At 44.0% G+C, this 22175-nt stretch overlaps 1 protein-coding gene across 1 annotated transcript in view; it reads left to right on the top strand.

Moving 5' to 3' along the window:
• Positions 1-22175, top strand: part of LOC126236934 (uncharacterized) — a 557773-nt gene that overhangs the window by 190289 nt on the left and 345309 nt on the right. Inside the window, exon 4 of the mRNA XM_049946620.1 lies at positions 10644-10701. Within this exon, the coding sequence (XP_049802577.1) occupies positions 10644-10701 (58 nt within the window). The remainder of the gene's footprint in view (positions 1-10643; positions 10702-22175) is intronic.

The following is a 22175-nucleotide window of genomic DNA, read 5'->3' on the forward strand; positions in this document are numbered from 1 at the left end:
GCGTCGGCGCTGTCCCTCTTTTCTTCAGAGCGTCATCAGTGCACCTGATTACTTCATTAGCACACTGTCTCACTTGTCCACGTCGACGTTCTCTGCTATATCTTTCCCCAATTGCACTGCAAGGCTACGATGCACCCTATTGTGAACTGTAAAATTACTGTACTCCAAGTGACCATGTTAGCTCCCATTGTGACTGCGACTACAGTTAGCTTTTTATAGTAATAACAGAACGGCCTGGTGTAACAGTATTTCAATAACTGTTACAAACCTATTACAAAGTTTGTTTATTGGTTAGAGCGACGATTGCGTCTCTGAAGTGTGGTTAGCAGCTTAAACGTCGCTTTTGAAAAATTTTATGGCTTCATACGATGTCACAACACCAGCTCATTTCTGGTATTTAGAAACCTACATTTCACTCATCACCTCGTTATATCCTCACATTACAATGCTAATATTGAGGCATGAAATTTCCCGCTACGAGAAATTACTTTACATATTCGTAGAATTTAAAAGCACAGTCATTGATGAATTTTATAGCTGCCACTGAAAAAGGATCGAGGAACAAAGGAAGCTGAATATGGGCGATAGTGGATGTGCAAATGGAGCTGTACGTTCTTTGAATGAATATGCCATTCGATTGGGCAATGGAACACTTAAGCTACCCTGCTTTGACTGTTCACCTGAAAGATGTTAAGAGATGCAGCTTGACTGCAAAGCCATTACAATCTGCTGACTTGAATGGAGTGAATTTCGGTCTGTGCTTCTGCGGATTTCAGCAAAAAAAGGAACGCACAGCTACACATTGATTAACGTACATGTTTTTTATTCGATAGGAGCTGGTTTCAGATCACAATGCGGTCACTCTGGTGGTGTGCGTTGCCGCTGTTTATTACATGCAGCCTCAAACGTGTAATGGAATACCCGATTTCTTCACGTGTCTTCAAATTGTATTCCGGAGGATCAGTATTTCGCTTCGCCGTAGACAACATACTTTCATGGTGAGATTACACAAAGTGCTCATTTCTACAAAAACGTACTGCAAGCGTATCCAGCGATTAGACGACACAGAGTGCCTTTTTTTGGGGAAGAAGAAAAGTAGAATTTTCTGGAGACGCGTTCCTGAGAAGAAATCTGTTTTGGAAATGAAAACAGATTTTAAAGGCGTTACAGAGTGAGTACAAACTCGATTGGACACGGGTGAGGAGGAAATCGTTGGTGGCTGTTTTAAGGAGCCGTCCAAACATCTCCTAGAGTGTTTTACTGGAACCGCAGGAAGCTTACAGTGTGACTGGTGGATAGGAATTCTTATTCTGCTTCTCTAAAATAGTATGAGCAGCGTCCCTATCAATAATATTGCAGAATTCAGCTGATTGTGTAAATGCGAGGTACGCTCCCGAAATACGTTTACCGTAATGGAGTTTATTTATCCTAAAAAGCCGAAGTAATGCGTTGTGTATCTGCCATTTTGAGGGTCCCAACACGCTATTCGAAGATTCTGCATCTCTGAGACTGGACGTGGAATAATAGTCACCATTTTAACAGATTCGAAACTCGATCACAGATAACGTGCCTGTAAACCTTTCACCTCTTGCATCGCTATCTTCCATTTAATAACCCACATGGAATCAAATACATATAGAATAGTCTTACAATGAAACTTCCTGGCAGATTAAAACTGCGTGCCGGATATGGACTCGGTCCCTTTGTCTACCGCAAGCAATGCTCCTACCGACGGAGCGATCCAAGCACGACTCAGGATCCACCCTCGCAGCTTTATTTCCGCCAGCATATGTTTCCCACTTTCCAAACTTCGCAGACATTTTCTAGCACACCTCGAGGTACATGGGTCGTGCTTCGATAGCGCAGCCGTTTGAACATTTGCCCGCAAAAGGTAAATGCCCTGAGTTCGAGTCCCGATCCAGCACACAGTTTTAAACAACCAGAAGTTTCAGGTTAGCGTACATATTACTGCAGGGTGAAAATTCAACCTGGAAAGTATTAATAATGCATTCGCATCATTGACTGGCGCCGGTATACGTGCTGTTCTTTCACCGTTCTTAAGCTCGAAATTGGTTGTTTAGCAAGTTTTTCTACCTATCCACCATTCTCAGAGCGTTTCCCGAGCAACGGAAAGGCACACGATTTCACAAGAACACAGGAAAATCAATGCTATTGGTGTATTCCTCAGACGGCACTAGTAATCGGTAGCAATCTGATCTTCCTCTCTTCTCAATATGTGCTTGAACGTTCTGGCACCGTACTACAGGTATATGCTTAACAAGGAAAGGATAGAATACTTACTAATTTGTAAATGTTGCCAAGCGCGGAGTTAGCTTTCACCTCAACTTTCACTCTGTTCGGACAACCTTGCAGCAACATGACCTTTTTTTACGGACTTCACTTCATCACAGTCACATGGGAGCACAAATTTAGTAACGTGTCAGTTCCAGTGAAATAGTTGATTAAGTCGCCTGCAGATGGCGTGGCGTGATGTGAAACTGGAGGCAAATGCTTGAGGTGTAGATTTGCGTTCAAGATAGTGCTAACGGTGGTGGTACTACACAGTGTCTCTCGATTGCAGTGCGTAACTTACAAGGAACCCCTTGAATGCGATGTCGCAAGTTCAGAGTTTAGTAAGGCTCATTTGAAACTGTTTTGTTAAAAGTTAAGATAGGAAGAATGTTAGCTGCTATTGTGCTTTAGGAAGGCGACAAGAAATGAATGTCCGGGAGGTACAGAGATCAACCTTCTATGGGCATGTATGTATTACACTTTCCAAAGTGGACATCGTTGACATTCAAGAAATGTTCGGAGCAAACCATTAACTTGCACCATCAGCATCGAATGAAAAATGGCACGCCACAGTGATCACAAAGGTTTGCACCATCAAGATCGAAGGCGAACTCCATGGAAGTCACAAACCGTGCAAGACGTTCAGCTCGGTACCCCCTCTTAAAGAATGCGTATAGAATCGTACTGGTGGAAAGGAGTGATGAGAACTCATGGAATGTGATGGCACGCTACAGACTGCGAAACAGTCTGTCATGGAACTTATCGCGAATCTGGCCAACCGTTAATGCGGTAATATGTTTTATAGGCTCGGAAAAGACAAACCTCTAATGGCTGAATTTGTCCAATAGTATGAATTGCAATGCCACACACTTTTCAGGAGGGATAGTTTGTTCTAAAGGAGCATGATTTTTGTTCGCAGACTAGGAATCAAGCAAAAGCAAGTTACTTTGACCAGCTATTGGCCAAAAGCAGTGCTCATACCATAGTTGTTCTCTTTCGCCCATATTCCCACTCTTGCTTGCTGCGACGTAAGTATTCCCTACTGCTCTTGCAAGATCACGCATACGAGAAAGAATCGTAGGGGGCAGAGCATCTCCAACTTCTCGCATGACAATGACTAACTTTCCAGCTAATTTACCCTCCAGGTCAACAGTCGGCATAATTGTATATGAATGCGCTACGGCATCGTGTTCGTTGATCTTGATACAGTTCTGTTGGTATCTCTTTCAGGATCCCTTTCATGTGGACTTCCTCTTCAAACCCTGATTGCACGGTTTTGCAAACAGTTTCTTACTGAACGATGGGATAAGTTTATCTCATGTACAGATTTTCCGCAGTTTACATTGCATCGTCAAGTTGACATTGTGTTTGAAATTTCATTACCTTACGTCTTACAATTCTGTAGCACAGTTTGAAGTTATGCGGCCATCCACTGCTCCCTTTTAATCCCTGTAATCCACGTCGCGAAAATATCATGTGCATAATGTAGTAGGTCACTAACATGTACATCCTGTAAAGTGTATCGAGCATGTTCGACATGCGCAAACACCAGTTTTTGTAACAAGTGTGCCGTGTTGTCCCTTGAATATCTGTAGTACTTCAAATGCGTTACACGGTCATATTGTTGCAGACTTACTTGAAATCTCATCATAAGTATTTTTGTACTATACTGTGGATAGTCTTCCATATGCGTAATAACGTTTAGTACCTGCTCCATGGACAACGCTTGGCCTTTACTACGTTTCACTAGAGACGGGATTTGTAGCTCCCTGTCCGACAAGGATGATGAACTACATGGCTCAACATGGCTCCCCTTCTATGATGGTCGTAAACCCATCTAATCGACATTGATAATCATGAGATATCTAACAACGCGAGCAGCATCTCGCGGAACGATGAACTGCAGTCCCGGTAGCCAACGATCCTGTCGAATTCAGGCACGTGTTAATACATTTATCCAGCTTACACGAGACATAACACAATATTCACACAAATAACCAACGTTGAAATACGATTTCTGAATGGAAAAACCTTCGTATAGCCATTCCTTAACCTACATTCAGAATGTAAATTGCCTTACTCTAGCTACTTCGTGCGTTTGCTCTGAAATGCTAATTATTTCCAAGTCCAAGCATGTAGTGCGCTTCATTCCAATTTGCAGTTCGGTGCACGTCACATTCTTGGTGTTGCAGTTTTAATGACTAGCAGTGAATTTTGGGTACAGTAACAGAACAAGGTTACAGTCATTATCGGTTTCGCATGTACATTGCCTACTTTCAGAACCCATAATTTATTAGAATATGGCGAAATTCAATCTTTATCTTTTCCATCTTCTCTTTGGTGGCCCACTCGGCGGAACCGTGAGGGCTAGTACCTGTACAAAGATTTTGGCAGACATTCATCGCTCATCCGTTCTATATATTTCCAATTTTGACGATGTACTAACAACCAAACCTCCAGATTCAGTCAGTCAGATCGGTATCAAAATGAGTACGAGAGCAATTCGGAAAATAAGGTCCGATTGGTCGCGAAATGGAAACAATATTGGAAATCCTTTGAAGCTTTGCACCGCTGTGTTGGTCAGTGTCTCTAGTATGCCCGTCGAATGAGTCAGTCAGGCTCTTTGCAGTTCACAGCGCACAGTGAGCGCACAAAGAACTGTCATGCACTTACTTCTTCAGTACACTTCTCGGCAACACACTGCAGCGGCAAGGACGACGTTCCTTCAACGCTATCGCTGGGAAGCGTTTGATGACCCACGATACAGCCCGAATTTGGCTCCCTCTGATTTTCATCTATGCTCGAATGAACCGCTGACTACGAATGGAACAAATTGGCACAGACAACGAGCTGCAGTCAGGTCTAGAAGATTGTCTGAAAGTACAGGAGGCTGCTTTCTATGACGAGGGTAAGGAAACTTGGTACAACGCGACGACGCATGTCTAAGTCGGGGCGGCGACTACATGGAGAAGTAGCTGGAAGGTATAGCAAGCTGTTGCAAATAAAACATACTGTGGTTCCCTTTTCACGGTCGATCGGACCTTACTTTAGAAATAGCCGTCGTATATCGATATAGTATCAACCAAAAGACCAACATAGCTTCTGCTGTGTGCTGTCAGCCAGGAGAGCGTGCGTACACGGTAAGTAGTTAGTAACACAAGACCTAAGGAACATAGGAAAAGCATAACGGTGAGCGTGTGTCGTGTAGAGCTCCCGTAGGGAAGTTGGTAGAGCGTTAGTTTGTCGTACCAACGGTCCCGAGGTTCGAGACGTGGTCCTGCTGTTCAGTTTGCACGCTACTGCCAGTGCCGCAGCTGACAGTGCTTTTACATCTCAGGAACGTGTTGTCCCATATAAAAGTTCTACATGTACTACAGTCCAAAAACTTATATGAACAGAGCTCGAACCCGGAGGGCTCGGTACGACAGCCTAACGCTCTGCCGACTTCCCCAAGGTACCTCTAAAACTCAGACGCTCAGAGTTATGCTTCCTCTGTCCTCCTTAGATCAGATGTTACTTACTGCTTACCGTTTACGCAGTCCGACGCCGGTAGCTGAGTGGTCAGCGCGATAGAATGTCAATGCTAAGGGCCCCCCGGAGATTTTCTCCGCTCAGGGACTGGGTATTGTGTTGTTCTAATCATCATCATTTCATCCCCACCGACGCGCAAGTCGCCGAAGTGGCGTCAAATCGAAATACTTGCACCCGACGGAAGGCCTCGAGTCACACGACATTTACATTTACCGTTTACGCAATTTATCCAGGACGGCAGCACGTAGTACAAATTACATCGGAGTTTTGGGTGATACTCCGTCCATATATATCGTTTGGTATCGATCTGACTGACCGACATCTGGTGGTTTAGGTATAAGATTTTGTCATTTATCTCGTAAACTATGAGCGTCTGGCGTAAATCTTCATTTCTTTCGCTGTCTCTCTTTGCCACCCCACAACTGTCTGAAAAAATCTCTTTCAGATGTTTGTTCTTATCAGTGAAGACCCACGCTTCACACCTACACTGACGTGCTGGTGACGCGATACTCTTGTGTAACTTCTTTTTCCTTCATGTTGTACTTATTGTACACGTACCTTGTTAATACCTTGTTAATTATTTCAATGTTCCTTGCAATGTTGTTATTGAGAAGGCGACAATGTGCAACCAAGGAAAGTAAACAGGCTGATACGTTCAACAGATTTGTTATTGATATTCTATTTGCAGCGGACTTGAGGTAACCAACAAATGCCGTAGATTGTTTTATGTAGATAAATTTCAGAGTTTACTCTTCCATTGCTTTGTTGAATTTAAACAGAGTTCGCTGTAATATGCCTTCAGAATTTGAGACTATTGCCTGATCGTCGACAAACAACAGCGTCGTGTCAAAGCTGTCGAGACTTATGTCACTGTCATAACCTGTGTTTAGACGTTTCGTTTTCCATTCTCGAATGGCGAGATAAATGTAGAAGTTAAATCAGCGGGAAAGAACAGCCCTGTCGTACACTCCTATTAATGTTTTCTGAAATGAGTCGTCTTGACCTGTTTTTCCCTAAAAGAAATGAAAATAAATGTGTGACATGTCAGTCACTTCTGCGTAGGTAGATGTTTCTTCAAATTGCTGAAATCAGAGTCCTATTCGCAATTAGTTTATTAAAATTCGCGACCAGTTTTGACTTTGCAGCGTTCATCAGATGTTTTTAAAGATTATAATACAAGTAAATGGAATTGTTAAATGTACGAAAAAAGCGAAAAAATTATCCGACACTAGGCACGTCGTAAATACATATCACAAGATCAGGGGAAGTATATTTGAAGATGAAGTAAAGGTTAACAATTTTCGGATCTAGTGGCGCTTGTAAAGTGACAGTTACAGAAAGTTAAAAGTTCTTTTTGGTATATATGGTCTTTTTTGTTTATATTTTTCGTTGTTAGATCTGATGATGGCTGCAAAGCCAAAATCGGTCATGAATTTTAATAAATTAATAGGTGACGAACACTGTGATTTCTATCATTCAATACGTTATAAAGGTCACATGTCTTCTCGATAGGTCCAAGCGGCCTCATTTCGGGATGTCTTTCGTTTTCTCCAGACATGTCAAGAACCTCCTGGATGAACGAATAGGACAGCATCCACAGTACCTGACCGACTTTGTTGTCTCAGGGCTTTGAGACCGTCTACGTCACGAACCTTACCCGGCTGTGTAGCAGCAAACCGCAGCCGTTATCGAGGCTCGTAGCGGGTTCACCCGCTATATATGTCCTGTGTTGTGACCTAGCAAGTGGAAGTCAGCAGCAACTAGCTCCGACAAGAAGCACACCAGATTTAGATATGGTCAGTCAGAGGTTCTCGGATTTGTGCTTTCCTAAGAGCGTCCATTGAACAAACCGAAAAAGCCACTAGCTTAAAGTGGTGCTTAAATTAAGTAGAAACTCGAAGTTGCGAGGTGGAGGTGAGCGTACATGAATGTGACACTATTAATTAGTGAACCAAATCCATGGATTTGAAAGGTGCTTTTGCCATTCTTACAGCTAGGCTCGTTGTCCGACAAACGTTACGTTGATACTGCACGACTGAAGATAGAGAAATTGTAGCAAGCGCCATGTCACAGATACGGAAATGTAAACATAAGCGCTGCGTGTGTGTGAAGTACTGTTATCAGCCTACGAGCAGCAGGACTCGCCCGCCCTACAGATCACTGCCGCTCCGTTACTTCGTCTTCCGGAGAGCAACAGTGTGTGTGAAAGTGTGAAGGAGTCTGATACCGAAATACGAATGGGACGGAGTGTTCAAGCAAGCATGTGTACACAAACCTGGCACCTGGACGGCAGAGAAGCGCCAGTGCGTGACTCACGAGCACTTCGGCGCCGCCGAGCTGATGACGGATACTGCTGTTGCTAACAACATGCGCAAGTCATACGCTCGGCGTTTTTATTCGCCTGTAGCCCCAAAACCACTTCTCAAAACAGAGTTGAAGCGTCACTGCACTTTCTGTATTAAAATAAAATTAAGACAAGAATTACGCAACCGAGTTACGCATGCACAACGCTTTTTCAAATTGAAGAGACAACGTACTTATTGTTCACGATAACTAGCGCTTATTGTTCACGATAACTAGCGTTTACTGAACAGGAAAACGTGTCATTTCGGCGTTTCGGGAGTCTTATGAACACACAGTGTACATCGATATATCCATTTACGAACATTGGGAGGATGAATTTCTGTTGTAATATGTTTCAGATGCCGAGTTAGCGATGTCTTGGCAAACCACTCTGTGGCTGACAGAGACTAGTGTAGCACGGTGTGTTATTTCAGTGTGACCACGTTTTGGACGTGAGGGGCTTCTATCTTGACTGACATGAATAACACAAATAAAGATGAATAACATCTTACAGCCGGCCGCTGGTGGCCGAGCAGTTCTGGCGCTACAGTCTGGAACCGCGCGACCGCTACGGTCGCAGGTTCGAATCCTGCCTCGGGCATGGATGTGTGTGTTGTCCTTAGGTTAATTAGGTTTAAGTAGTTCTAAGTTCTAGGGGACTTATGATCTCAGCAGTTGAGTCCCATAGTGCTCAGAGCCATTTGAACCATTTTAACATCTTACATACACTGTTAAAGCTCCTCTGCATGTAGCAGTTTTCCTTATATATATATATATATATATATATATATATATATATATATTACCGCAAATCGGTTCATCAAAGATTTGTATGTACTTGTACTTTAATCACCTGTGAAGCAGGTATTCTTGGCAATAACATATACACCTTCTTGCGCTGTAATCCTACAAAACCATATTTTATAATAAACTAAGGATACTTTAGCAAAAACCTATCCACTTTTATGGTTTAGCTTTTAAATAATTAAGGTTTTCACTTTTCTATTGATTGATCTTTGAATTTTTGTACTTAAATTTCGTACCTTAACAATTTCACTTGGAGTAGTCCATAAACAAAGCATCCAAATTTTACTCTTACTTTAACTTTTGCTACTCCTCTTACTTTAGACAAAAAATCACTTTTAAACACATGAATGCCAGAATTGTTCATTTAAATCAGGATACTCGGTTTTAGTAGCGCTTAGGTTCGTGATCAGGATTGAAGTTATGGTTCCGAACACGAATTACGTTTGATGTGATTATTATTGAAACACACACAAATTAGCTGGTCCATGTCAATATACATTACGTAACTGAATGTATGAAGTCTGTGAAGCAGTGGCGAAGATTAGTGGCACGCGAAACGGCGGCTAACTGTACTCACGGCCTTGATGTGCGAATGATCTATAAAATATCTTCTTGGCGTCGGATTTTCAACATATTAGAACCATTCCATTATTCCGTGAAAACCAAATAATAGCCAGATCCACATCCGATACAAATCCCTTCTAATGCAACTTCCAATTGCCTCTCTTAACACCGTCGAAGTATACCGAGCTAAGGTTAGCCACACAATGCGTGGCGTTCACACAAAGGAGCCTTTCAGTTCGACCGCCAAACCCGCCCTTTACTTCGCGCCATTCCACTTTCGTTGCGGAGGGACTTCCCTATAGCGTTTACATGTTACAAATACAAGTGCCCTAAGCATGAACCAGCTTTTAACAAACATACTTCTTTCATAAACATATTCATATTACAATAATTTAAAATTCAACATATTCTTTTGCTTTTTTCATATATAAATTACAAAATTCTAATTTTCTTGCAATACATCAAGGAGTTCAAACAACACAGAATTTACACTTCATAAATTGCAGATATACAGTTACTTTAAATAAACCTATTCTTAATCGATATAAGTGTTACAGACACCACTATGGTTCATTGTTGGATCGTTTGACACTTGAGCTGCCAAGGTTGGCACGCAAAAAAGTGCTCTTTCACCAGGATAATGCACCATCCCACACATCAGGGATAGCGATGGCGAAAGAGCATGAATTGGGCTTTGAATTTGTTCCTCATCCACCCTATTTACCAGACTCAGCTCCAAGTGACTTCTGCCTGTTCCCTAACTTGCAACTTTGGCTTGCTGGAAGAAGGTTTCACCAAATGAGGAAGTGTGAGTTGCAGTCAACGAGTATTTTACAGAGTTTAACAGAATCTATTTTTCCGATGGGATGAAAAAGCTGGAGAATCCTTGGACAAAATTTATATCCCTCAAAGGACACCTCCCACCGGAGGCGACACTGTTTTAGAAGTAAACTATGTCATGGGTATATTTTTACTGTCTTCAAAGATTGGCGTCTGAAAACAGTCTGTTTGCAAGCAGTCTTCTGGAGGTTTTGTGATGAACAATTCGTATGTAACGTAGATTAAGTAATCTTAAACATATCCGATGACGATGCACTGTTTTCCAGGTGAACGGTGTCAACGTGATGCAGTCGACGCATGTACAGGTTGTGGAGCTCATCAGATGTAAGTACATACAAGTTAGTTCTTTAGCGTGCAGATGAAAGTCCATGTGCTAGCGGAATTTGATTTTCGCTAACTGTTGGTGATTCTCACGTGCATGTGCAAAGAAATTACTAACCTACATGAGATAAATGTGCAGCTTTCCCCCCCCCCCCCCCCCCCCCCTCTCATTCACGAATGGTGCGTGGGAAGAAATGATCTCGGAAGGTACGCTCTCTGGCTTTTAATAGCAATCTTATCCGATATGTACCACGCCTCTCTTGCAGCGCCTGCTGTTGGAGTTTGTCGAGCATCCCCTAAACGCTTTCGCCCTAACTAAAGTAACCCGTACGGAAGGTTAACTAAAGTAACTCGTACGGAAGGTGCCGCTCTTCATAGAATATTCTCTGCCTTCTCTGTTCATCCAAACTGGTAAGAATCTGAGAATCCTGGAATACCGAGCAGTGTGAAAGAATAGATGGAACGAGAATTTCTTCAGGAAAGATTATATTCTAGTAAGATTCATGCGATTAGCTATAGATTACAGCGATCCATCGCGAGTAGTGTAATCGCAGTAGGGCATCTCTTCACCTGTCTGTGTACAACACGTTACATTTAGCTACATTCAGAGTCAGTGCCAGTTTCTACACCGCTCGTCCATCTTCTGCATTTCGCTACATTCTGTAAACGACGACATCGACTTAATACAGTCCTACAGAACTTCCGATGATAGCCACTAGATCTTTTATAATATATAGATATATCATAATTAACCGCTAGAACTGACACTAGTGAAAGTATATTATAAGCAAACACACTCTGCAACACAATTAAAGGATCAGTTCTTCGTAAACAGCATTCTTTGTGATTTAGAAATTTGAAATTGGACGCAAAGGTACCTATAGCCTTCCTGTGTAATGGTGAAAAAGACTGGCGCCCTGCGACGTTGCACTCGGGCTCGGCTACGCTTCAAATTGCATAAGAGTCGACACGCGGAAAAAACAGGCTAGAGTTCAGGAAGTTCATATGAGATGAAAGGTGGGTTAATGATGTCGCACTTGAACCAAATTTCACTAAAATTCTGCCAAACGCCACTGGAGAATTGTCACACAGTGAGGAGGTCGTCGCACCCTGTCTTACCCACATTTCAGCCCTCCTTTAGACGCATCTGAGATGGAGGTCAGAACCGCGTCGCTCTGCATTGAAATCATGATGTCATCTTATGGGTTGCAGAAGAAAGAAATTCATTGTCACCGCCGCTCAGAATCGACACGAAGATGCCTCAGAGGGTGGCGTAAAGGCGTCAATGAACTCGTTCCTTCCCATGAGAAGCTGATTCTCACACGTTGTCACCCCACCTACGCTTCAACCCTTCCGTAAGGACATCATGGGCCAGCAACCCCATTGAACACGATCACATTTCTTTAGACTGCAGTGCGACCACAATTTTTGGTCTGCTGTACAGTGTGGACCTGCTAGGGACCGTTGAAAACCATGCTACAAAATTTGAATGCGATCCCAGACAGCGAAGGGTGCTTACTCTTTTTGAGCCCATGTGTTTTGGGGCCTCCATTGACGTGATCAAGGAGGGATGCGACATTGACACGTAATCAATAAAACTGCAAAAGGTCCCTCTAAAGCCTTTCAGTGTGGTAGCACTCTCTGTACCTTCCGCCCAAGTTTGTTGAGCAAAAATGTACCTGTACAGAGAAAATCCTTCGCGAGAGCCCTTGTCTCGTGGCGCCTGCAGACAGGCAACCATTTAACTCCCCTCCGATCCTACATGCCTAGTAGAAGGCGCCTAGGCCTCCATCGCGAGTTTTCCCTTTAAACAGATACATTTTTAAAATGGTCAACAAGGATGCGTGACTGGCACCGAGGGTATTGTGGAAGTGAGGGATCTTAGAGAAAGCCTTTGCCTTTCTATTCACGCATGTCTCGATGTCGCATCTGTGTGTAATCACGTCTTAGGAGAGTGCGAAATAGAAGGCCTGGAAAAGCATAAGCACGCTTTGCTGCTTTTGATGGCGTTCAAATTTCATCATATTGTTTTGAACGGCCCCAAGTGGTTTCACACTGTACGCCAGAGCAGAAACTGGATTCAGTCTGCACTATAAAGGCGTGTGAACATTTTCAGTTAAGTTGCTGATCCACAGTATCCTTACAGAAGGGCTGAATCTTTTGAGTAGTGTCATCAGTATCAAAGGTAGCCAAGAACGACGTCCTCTTGCTCGTCACACTGCGAACATTAATTTTCGGCCGCGAATTGTGTGGGAATCAACGCCCCAAGAAAGGGGTAGCTTCACTGACGCCCTTTACGCCATCCTTGAGGCCTTTTTGTTTCGATTTTGCGCGGCTGTGTGTTTGAAATGTTTCGATCGGCCACCCATAAGAAAACCGCATGATTTCAACTTTGGGCGTCGCGATTCTGACCGCTGTCACGGAGGCGTCAAAAGAAGGGGTGAAATGTGGGTAAGGGCGAATTTGACGACCTTTCCATCATGTGACATGTCTGGGATGGCGTTGGGCAGAATTGTGGTGAAATTTGGTGCGAATGGGACAGCATTAATCCACCTTACACTTGACATGAACTTCTGGGTTCTGGTCTTCTTTTCGCATGTGTCGAGACCTTGTTATTTGAAGCGTCGCCGAATCCGAGGGTGACGTTGCAGGGCGCCAGGCTTTTGCACCGTTACGGAGGAAGATTGTAGGCACCTGTCAGTCTAATTTCAATACGGGAAACAATTATGTGCTTTTGAAAAAGTGGTTCTTCGGTCGTGTTGCAGAATGTAGTTCTAGTTAATGTTGAAACTTACTGGCAGATTAAAACTGTGTGCAGGACCACGACTGGAACGCACGACCTCTGCCTTTCGAAGGCAAATGCCCTACCATTTCCCGCGAAAGGCAAAGGTCGGGGGTTCGAGTCTCGGTCGGCGCAGAGTTTTCATCTGCCAAGAAGTTTAGTATCAGCTCACACTCTGCTACAAAGTAAAAATTTCATTCTAGTATATATATGTCTAGGAACGAGACATTTACGACATAACTGCGAAAGTGTGGTTACGAGTCGCCACTGACATCAGTATGAAATATTGTCGTAGTTAGTACAAATGTATTTAGGGGGGGGGGGGGACCTTTTGATGAAGTCCCCATCTGATACGGCTCAAATTTCACTCATGACATACACGCAATATTACTACAGCACATTACATTTTACAATTTAATATACACTTTTAACTATTAGAGGAGATCTTACACATGTCCTCAACGCATTTGGATGCAATATTGCCCAAGTTCCCGCAGTGAGTGAGGAAGTATTCCAAACACTCTCGGGTGATATCGTAGGCTTAACAGTTCGCTGCTCCATTTCTTCAACCGCGTCAGTGGGAGTGTTGCACACTTCAAAAACCCAGAGGATCGAGGACAGGTGATTTTGGAGGCCAAGGTGCAGCCAGTGATCGACCCTCCATGTCCTATGTAGGTGCATTAAATGTTACCTTGCATTAGCAGCAAAATGGGCAGGTGCCCCATAACGCACGCACCACCTTTCCCCAGGTTGCACAAGGGGAACATTCTCGATCAATCCTGGGACTTCTCTCCGCAGAAACCGTAGTTTACTTGAAAGATTGTGTGAACCAAAGAGATGATCTCCTAGTACGCCGGAATAAACATTTAATGAGAAACGTGGCTGATCTGGTGACTCGTGAACAGCATGACGGCTTCTGTCAAATTTGAGCGCAATTAAATGGGAACTTAACCGAAAAGTTTGTATTTCAAATAAATTGGCTCTAAGTATCAGTTACCTCAGCCTGCCCGGCTAGCCGTGCAGTCTAACGCACTGCTTCCCGAACGGGAAGGCGTGCCGGTCGGATTAATGTCGAGGTCCGGTGTGCCGGCCAGACTGTGGATGGTTTTTAAGGCGGTTTTCCATGTGCCTTGGCGAATGCTGGCTGGTTCCCCGTATTCTGCCTCAGTTACACTATGTCGGCGATTGCTGCGCAAACACTTTTTTCACGTACGCGTACACCGTAATTGCTCTACTAGGCAAACATTGGGGTTACACTCGTCTGGAAGGAGACGTTCCCGGGGGGGGGAGGGGGGTCCGCTGGGGGGCCGAACCGCACAGTAACTCTGGGTTCGATGGGGTGAGTGGACTGCTGTAACGTGTTGTGTACTACTGAGGGCTCCCGCGGGGACGAAGCCTCTCCGTCGTTTCTAGATACCCAGTTCAATACATACATACATCAGATCTCGAAAACCGCTCGTTTGCGGTTCCATCTTACAAGAATGTTTGCCCTTCTATTGTAGTATACTTTCACCTGCGACACTTTTCTCTATTAAGTGTGGTGTACTTTGTGTATTTTAAGCAGTATCCGCCGTACAACACTCACGTGGGGGACCGAGTTTCGCTCGGTGAAAGGTACGGAGAGCCTTCGGTCATATATTTGAATACACAAAGTTACGGTCACTCGGGGGCCGGCGAGTTCATATGCCGCTGGTAGTAGGGAAACCCTCTGCTTTATGTTTCTCCTCGTTTTCCCGGAAGAGAGCGCCCCAAGACGGGAGGCTGTAAATCAGGCGCTTGAGGTGCGGTCCGTTAACCGGCGCCTTAGAAGCGGCTGTTTGATGTGACCTCCGGGCCTTTTGTACGGCGGTTTATGTGCTTACGTTTGCACACGTGCGCGTGTGTGTCCGCTGCGTCCACGAGAGGCCGGCGCGCGTGTCTCGCACCGACCGCCTTGTGGTCTCTTGCCATAACGTTGACGTATTGTGTGAAAAGTAGCGTTAGCTCGGTAATGAGCCGAGACGACTCTGCACGGCTTCTGTAACACACTGTTGTCATCGTAACAGTGCGTTTGACAGCGTCGAACTGAACATTTGGGAGCTCGCGTCGAATAATATATGACGTTTCTTCACAATTTCCGAACACACTGTAACGCAAACCGTCGCTGCTATATCAAAAAAGAAAAATTGTAATTTTGGGTAAGAGTAATTATCGTAAGAAACCCAAAATAATTGCAGTAAGGTTATTTTTAAATAAAGAGTTGTGATGCAGACCATATCAATGTTGTCGAATTATGTAACCCTCTCCTCATCTATCACAATTTCACTCGTCGAGGCCTTCCGTCTGAAGACTGCTTTGATGCATGTCTCCACGCTAACGTATCCTGTACACGTCCCTTTTTTTCGGGTGACGTTATCTTCTTGAACAGTCCGTGCTCGAATATTCGAATGGAGGAACATTTTACATCGGAAATAATTCATTCAAGAGGATCTACGCCATCGGGAAACATAATGGCTGTAGTTTTCAGTTGCTTTTAAACGTGCCGCCCGAACAAAAGAGAAATGCCATGTCGGCTTATGTTTCAAGCTCAAAACACTCATAATCCAGCTTGTTCCCTGTTACTACGTGGAAAGGAAGCTGTTTCCTCCTACGTAATATTTGTTGCCGTTTCTCTACGTAAAACTCATCAAATCCGACACAAATACGTTGATTTCCACTGCATTTTACAAAATGCAAATAAATAAAAGTTAAGTTGCGAATCACTTGCCGATGTTTTCTCAGGGCGATCATAATTTCTACTGCAAGAATTACTGCAGATCACTCGGAAGCGAGCAAATCGCCATGCACCAGTGTTGCAGGGGTTGACAGCGCACAGGGGCTACTCGTGGCAGCACAGTACGAACGACGACGCTGTCGGTGCGGACTCTGCGATGATATGGGTCCGGACACTCAGATAGCGACGATGTCGACGTGAAACAGTTCCTTCAAATCCGCGGTTTACTTTCGGCAAAGCGACAGTCCTAGAGTGACTAAAGCACTTCTTGAACAATACCGTTACAACAGAGTGCTTTATTCAAATTAATTCGCACACTATGTAAAGCCATTGCCTTTAAACGAACAAGATTTGACAAAAAGTAATAGCAGTTATATAGTTAAGCGATAAAGTAATCACTCCACGAATCACATCCGCTCTAAGATTTGCGTTCGTTCATTATATTGTGAAGTCCCGAGGGATTCTATAACTAGCACTAAACACTCTAAAAAAAAATGTGAGAGTATTTCATTGAAAATGGTACACAGACCCTGATGACGTTAAACAATAACGAAAAATTGTAAGTATATTAAAACACTAGAGATGTAAGCGAAACAGTTTTTTCAGAATAACAATTAATACACATTTTAACAGAACCTTAGCATAGTCTGTTTTAAATGTAATGGAATTATAATGTTTTAGTGGCAGGAATACCACTAAAATTCGTTATCTTGCATTGAAGAATAGATTTCACAAAGAGAGATGACGGAAATTTTTATACTTTTGTTTCGTTAACATTGAAACCAAAGAGCAGTGGGGATGGATGACGAGGATTAGGAAAGTAAATAGCCTTTGTCTTGTTCAAAGGGACTATCCAGCCATTTCCAGTGAACGGAGAATTGGCTGTATCGCAGATAGTACCTTCCGCCAAGCACCTAATCCGCAAGCCACCTTCCGGTGGCTATTGCAGTCCCGAATGGTTCGCGGGGAGAGCAGTTGCTGGTAAATTGCATTGTAAGGAATACAGCAACCAGCCACAAGTTTTATCGAAATGATTTTGTTACACCATTACTAGCTTCGGGCCTGAGCCCATCATCAGATGGTAGCGTTGACTTCTTGCAATTTTTACATCTGTTTCCTAAAATATAACAATTTTGTGATGCATAGTTTTCAAAAGATTTATATTTTTCCAAGTGCATCCTAAAATTTAACAAAATTTTTGTGATTACAAAGTCTTACACTTCCATATCTTTATACATTGTACTTGCTTCCTGAATAGCCCTCCTTCACTTATTATAAGCCGAGGTTTGGTACTTATGAAAGAAAACCGAACCTCTGGCTTGTAATATGTGAAGGAGGGCTTTTCAGGAAGTAAGTACAGTGTGTAGAGCATATAGAAGTGTAACACTGTGTAATCGCAAAAACCTTTGTTAAATTTTAGGATGCAGTTGTTAAATGAAAAATCTTTTGTAAACTATGCATAACAAAATTTTGTTATATTTTAGAAAACTTGCAAGAAGTCAACGCTATCTTCTGATGATGGACTCAGGCCCTAAACCAGTAATGGTATAAGAAAATCATTTGACAAAACTTGTGGCTAGTTGCAGTATTTCTTACAGTGTAATTTACGAAAACAGCTGTGATGTTCTCCTATCAAAATGAATAAAGCAAAACTGCTAGTAAGCCCGCGTGTGGGTTGAAAGTCTCTTTATTTTCATAGTCTTATCGCGAGATATAACTAGGAGAAAGCACTGTATTGGTTGACATTTCTAGGACGTACGCTTTCCGAATTTTAAGAATGAATCACAAGGTGATGCACAACGCGTCTCTTGTGAAGTCTGCCATTGCAGTTGAGTGAGCATCTCCGTGATGCTTTTGTGCTTACTAAATGAACTTTGGAAGAACCATGCTGCTTTTCTTTGGATCTTCTGTATTTCCTCTGTGAATTGTATTTCTCATTGGAGCAATAGTGAGGAGCGGTACTCAAATATCAGTCGAATAAATGTTTTGTGAGCTACCTCCTTTGTGGGTGGGTACTACATTTCCTAAGGGATCTTCCAATGAATCTCTGTGTGCAACCTGCCTTCCGCGCTATGAGAGTTATATGGTCGTTGCACTTTAAAACCTCTCCGTACGCAAACTGCTAAACATTTTATAGATGTGACTGCTTCCAGTGATTGTTCTACAATCGCGTTATCGTAAAATAATAGGTACGTCTGCCTATTTACGCGCAGTACGCTAATTTGTTACGTAGAGGGTCAGTTGCCACCTCTACACCAAATGTTGATCCTCTAGGTCTTCCTGCATTTCGCTACAGTTTTCTAGCTTTGCGACTTCTCTGTGCATTAGTGTAATAGTACCATCCGCGGAAAGCCTCGAGGAACTTCTGAGTTATCGACCATGTCATTAAATATTTTATGAAAATTGAAAATGGAAATGAAGTCCCATGCTTCTTTACAGAGCGTAGGGGAACGATGCGGGAGACATGCACCGCTTTACCAGGCAACGTCCTAGTGGAGGTGGTTTGCCATTGCCTTCCTCCGACCGTGATGGGGATGAAGACGACACAACAGCGCCCGTCATCTCGAGGCAGGAAAAATCCCTGACCCTGCCGGGAATCGAACCTGGGTCCCCACGCACGGGAAGCGAGAATGCTACCGCGAGACCACGAGCAGCGGACTTGTGAAAATTAGTGATCTTATAATCCTCCCTTGTGGCAGCCCGAAGTTACTTTCATGTCTGAAGATTTCTCTCCGCGCTAGAAATTCTTCAGTCCAATCACACAGTTGGTCTGATATTCCGAACGCATGTATTTGGCTAAGTAGGCGGAGTGCGGAACTTCATCGAACGCCTTCCAGAAGTCAAGGAACACGGCATCACCCGGGGCGCCGATATCTTGTGTTTTCTTGTTATCGTAGGCGTTTCACACGATCGTTGTTTCCAAAGTTCATGTTGAGTCCTGCAGAGGAGATTTTCTATCTCCAAAAATGTCATAATAGGCTAGGTTAAACACCCTGTGGAATGTAGTTTATGAATGGTAGCACGACAGCTCGAATCACCAGATTGACTTACAAATGTGCAGCCAAGGTGCGTGGAATAACCACGAGAGTGCTCTTGCTGCCATACGAAATGTATCCCAGACTATAACCCCAGGTGTAGGTCCAGTGTATCTAACACGCAGACAGGTTGGTTGCAAGACGTCAGCTGGCCTCCCTCTAACCAACATACGGCCATCATTGCTGCCGAAGCAGAACCAGCTTTCATTAAAAAACGCAACAGGCCTCCACACTCCCTCCCAATGAGCTCTCGTTTTACACCACAGAAGTCGCAAATGGTGTTTTGGGGTCAGTAGAATGCTCGCTACAGGGCGTCTGTCTCGAAGCCGTCCATGTTGTTGTTGTCTTCAGTCCTGAGACTGGTTTGATGCAGCTCTCCATGCTACTCTATCCTGTGCAAGCTTCTTCATCTCCCAGTACTTACTGCAACCTACATCTTTCTGAATCTGTTTAGTGTATTCATCTCTTGGTCTCCCTCTACGATTTTTACCCTCCACGCTGCCCTCCAATGCTAAATTTGTGATCCCTTGATGCCTCAGAACATGTCCTACCAACCGGTCCCTTCTTCTTGTCGAGTTGTGCCACAATCTGCTCTTCTCCCCAATTCTATTCAATACCTCCTCATTAGTTATGTGATCTACCCACCTAATCTTCAGCATTCTTCTGTAGCACTACATTTCGAAAGCTTCTATTCTATTCTTGTCTAAACTATTTATCGTCTATGTTTCACTTGATGTAACCGAATTGTAACCGTTCGTTGTGTCACTGGGGTGCCAACTGCTGCTCAAATTGGTGCTTCAGATGCAGTACAGTGCGCTGGATCCATACCTCGACTACGATGGTCTTCGTTCTTGGTAATGCTACGTGGCGGTCCGTCACAACAGCTGCTAGCAATCGTGTACAGTGCTACATCCCTGCCAAGTCTTTCTGTAGTATCGCAAAAGGAACATCCAGCGTCTCGTAGCCCTATTACACGACCTCGTTCAAACTCAGTGAGGTGTTGATAAAGGCGTCTTTGTCGCCTTAAAGGCATTTTGACTAACATCAACTTACCATGTCCAGTCTCAGAGGTAACTAACACTGAAGATCTTTACAGCGTGTATTTAACGCCGTCCTGATTAGCCCTCATAGAGGCGCTAATAGCGCCACTGTTACGTGACTAGCGCGAAATTTTAATAGAGAAACACGTTAACCAACTTTCGTTTATGTCGCACAACTCCTCCTTGTTATAGCGATTTTTTTCCGTCATTGTATATCGGAAGCCCTAAACTAAACTAAACTAAACTGCGCCCAAACAGGCCATGAAGGCCCAACGATACCGCCCGGTCGCCGTGCCATCCTCAGCCCACAAGTGTCACTGGATGCGGATATGGAGGGGCATGTGGTCAGCACACCGCTCTCCCGGCCGTATGTCAGTTTACGAGACCGGAGCCGCTACTTCTCGATCAAGTAGCACCTCAGCTAAGGGAAGCCCTACCTACTAGAAAAATGATCAAGATGACAGAAAAGCTGTTAAAACGCTATAGAATAACTTTTATGGTACTGCAGAGAATCTTAGAGGACAAAAATTGTAGAGTAGGATAGAGATTAGGTTGCACATAAGTCATGGACGAAGTTAGGCGTAGGCGCCACCTGGTGACGAAGAAATTATGCCAGGAGATGGAATCTTGGCGGCGTGCATGAAACCATCTGGAAGACTGACGATAATATCACGGATTATATAATCGTGAACCATCGGACGGGTACTCGTTTTAATTTCTCGTAATGAATGGAAACCCAGAAGTCTTTGCGCGGCTCGTTGTGTTGCCAGTGCAGTGCATCACGGTCAAGCGAATACTGTGTGAGGAGTGAGTAATCCAGGCATGCGCTTAGTAATCGTCACTGGCGAAGGTGGGAGCGAGATTGGAGCTTATTGTAAGCTACCGTCTCGGCAGTGCGCGCCTGCGGCAGGAGGGTTGCGTGCCGCGTCGGTATTTAGACATCAGGCGGATGGGCGGAGCCTCCGTGGCCGCGATCGTTGCGGATAGCCGCCGCTCTGTGCCACGCTGGTAGGGAGGTCTCGCGTGAGCTAGCGCCGGTCCCCAGAGCGCCGTGTACGTGCTGCAAGTAGCCGACACTCTGCCGGTGGTTTAACTCTATCCCGGTTGGACGCAGTGAGCGCTAGACATATTCTCTCGAGACAGTGCGAGTATCGTGTCTCTATTGGAAACAGAATTTCACAGGCACCGTTTTCAGTACGCTGTGGCTTTCAGCAGAAAATTTTCGTGTGCTATTGCATACCGGAAGAAAAATCCCATGGAACGAAGACCTTACATGTCTAACGCCGCCAGACACAGCAGACTGTAGCAGTTCAGCGTGGAAATTCCCCAGGAAGTGATTGACGAAGCTCTGAAAAATTTGCTAGACTGAGATTATTGGAAGAGTGTTAAGAAATTGTAATTCAGCCAAGAAATAACTGCCTAACAAAATACTCGTTCGATCAATTTTAGATTGGTGTTAAAAAGAAGTCCACCGATAGCTGATAAAATTGTTGTTTTATTGGTACGCAACCAGTGTCGCGGGCTAAAGCAGCATCTTCAGGTGCAACAGTGTTCAAAGGTCATAGATGTACCCACCGCTCTTAGTGAAGTTATATTATTCAGTGAATATGATCTACATTACTTTGGTGAACGAAGAGTGACAAAGACGTGACCGTTAATTTCGTAAAAATTGCTGCTGGGGGTATCACGTAGTTCTACATCTACTTACATACTCCGCAATCCACCATACGGTGCGTGGCGGAGGGTACCTCGTACCACAACTAGCATCTTCTCTCCCTGTTCCACTCCCAAACAGAACGAGGGAAAAATGACTGCCTATATGCCTCTGTACGAGCCATAATCTCTCTTGTCTTATCTTTGTGGTCTTT

The sequence above is a fragment of the Schistocerca nitens genome, chromosome 2 (genome assembly GCF_023898315.1).
Source record: "Schistocerca nitens isolate TAMUIC-IGC-003100 chromosome 2, iqSchNite1.1, whole genome shotgun sequence".
NCBI classification, from domain to species: Eukaryota; Metazoa; Arthropoda; class Insecta; order Orthoptera; family Acrididae; genus Schistocerca; species Schistocerca nitens.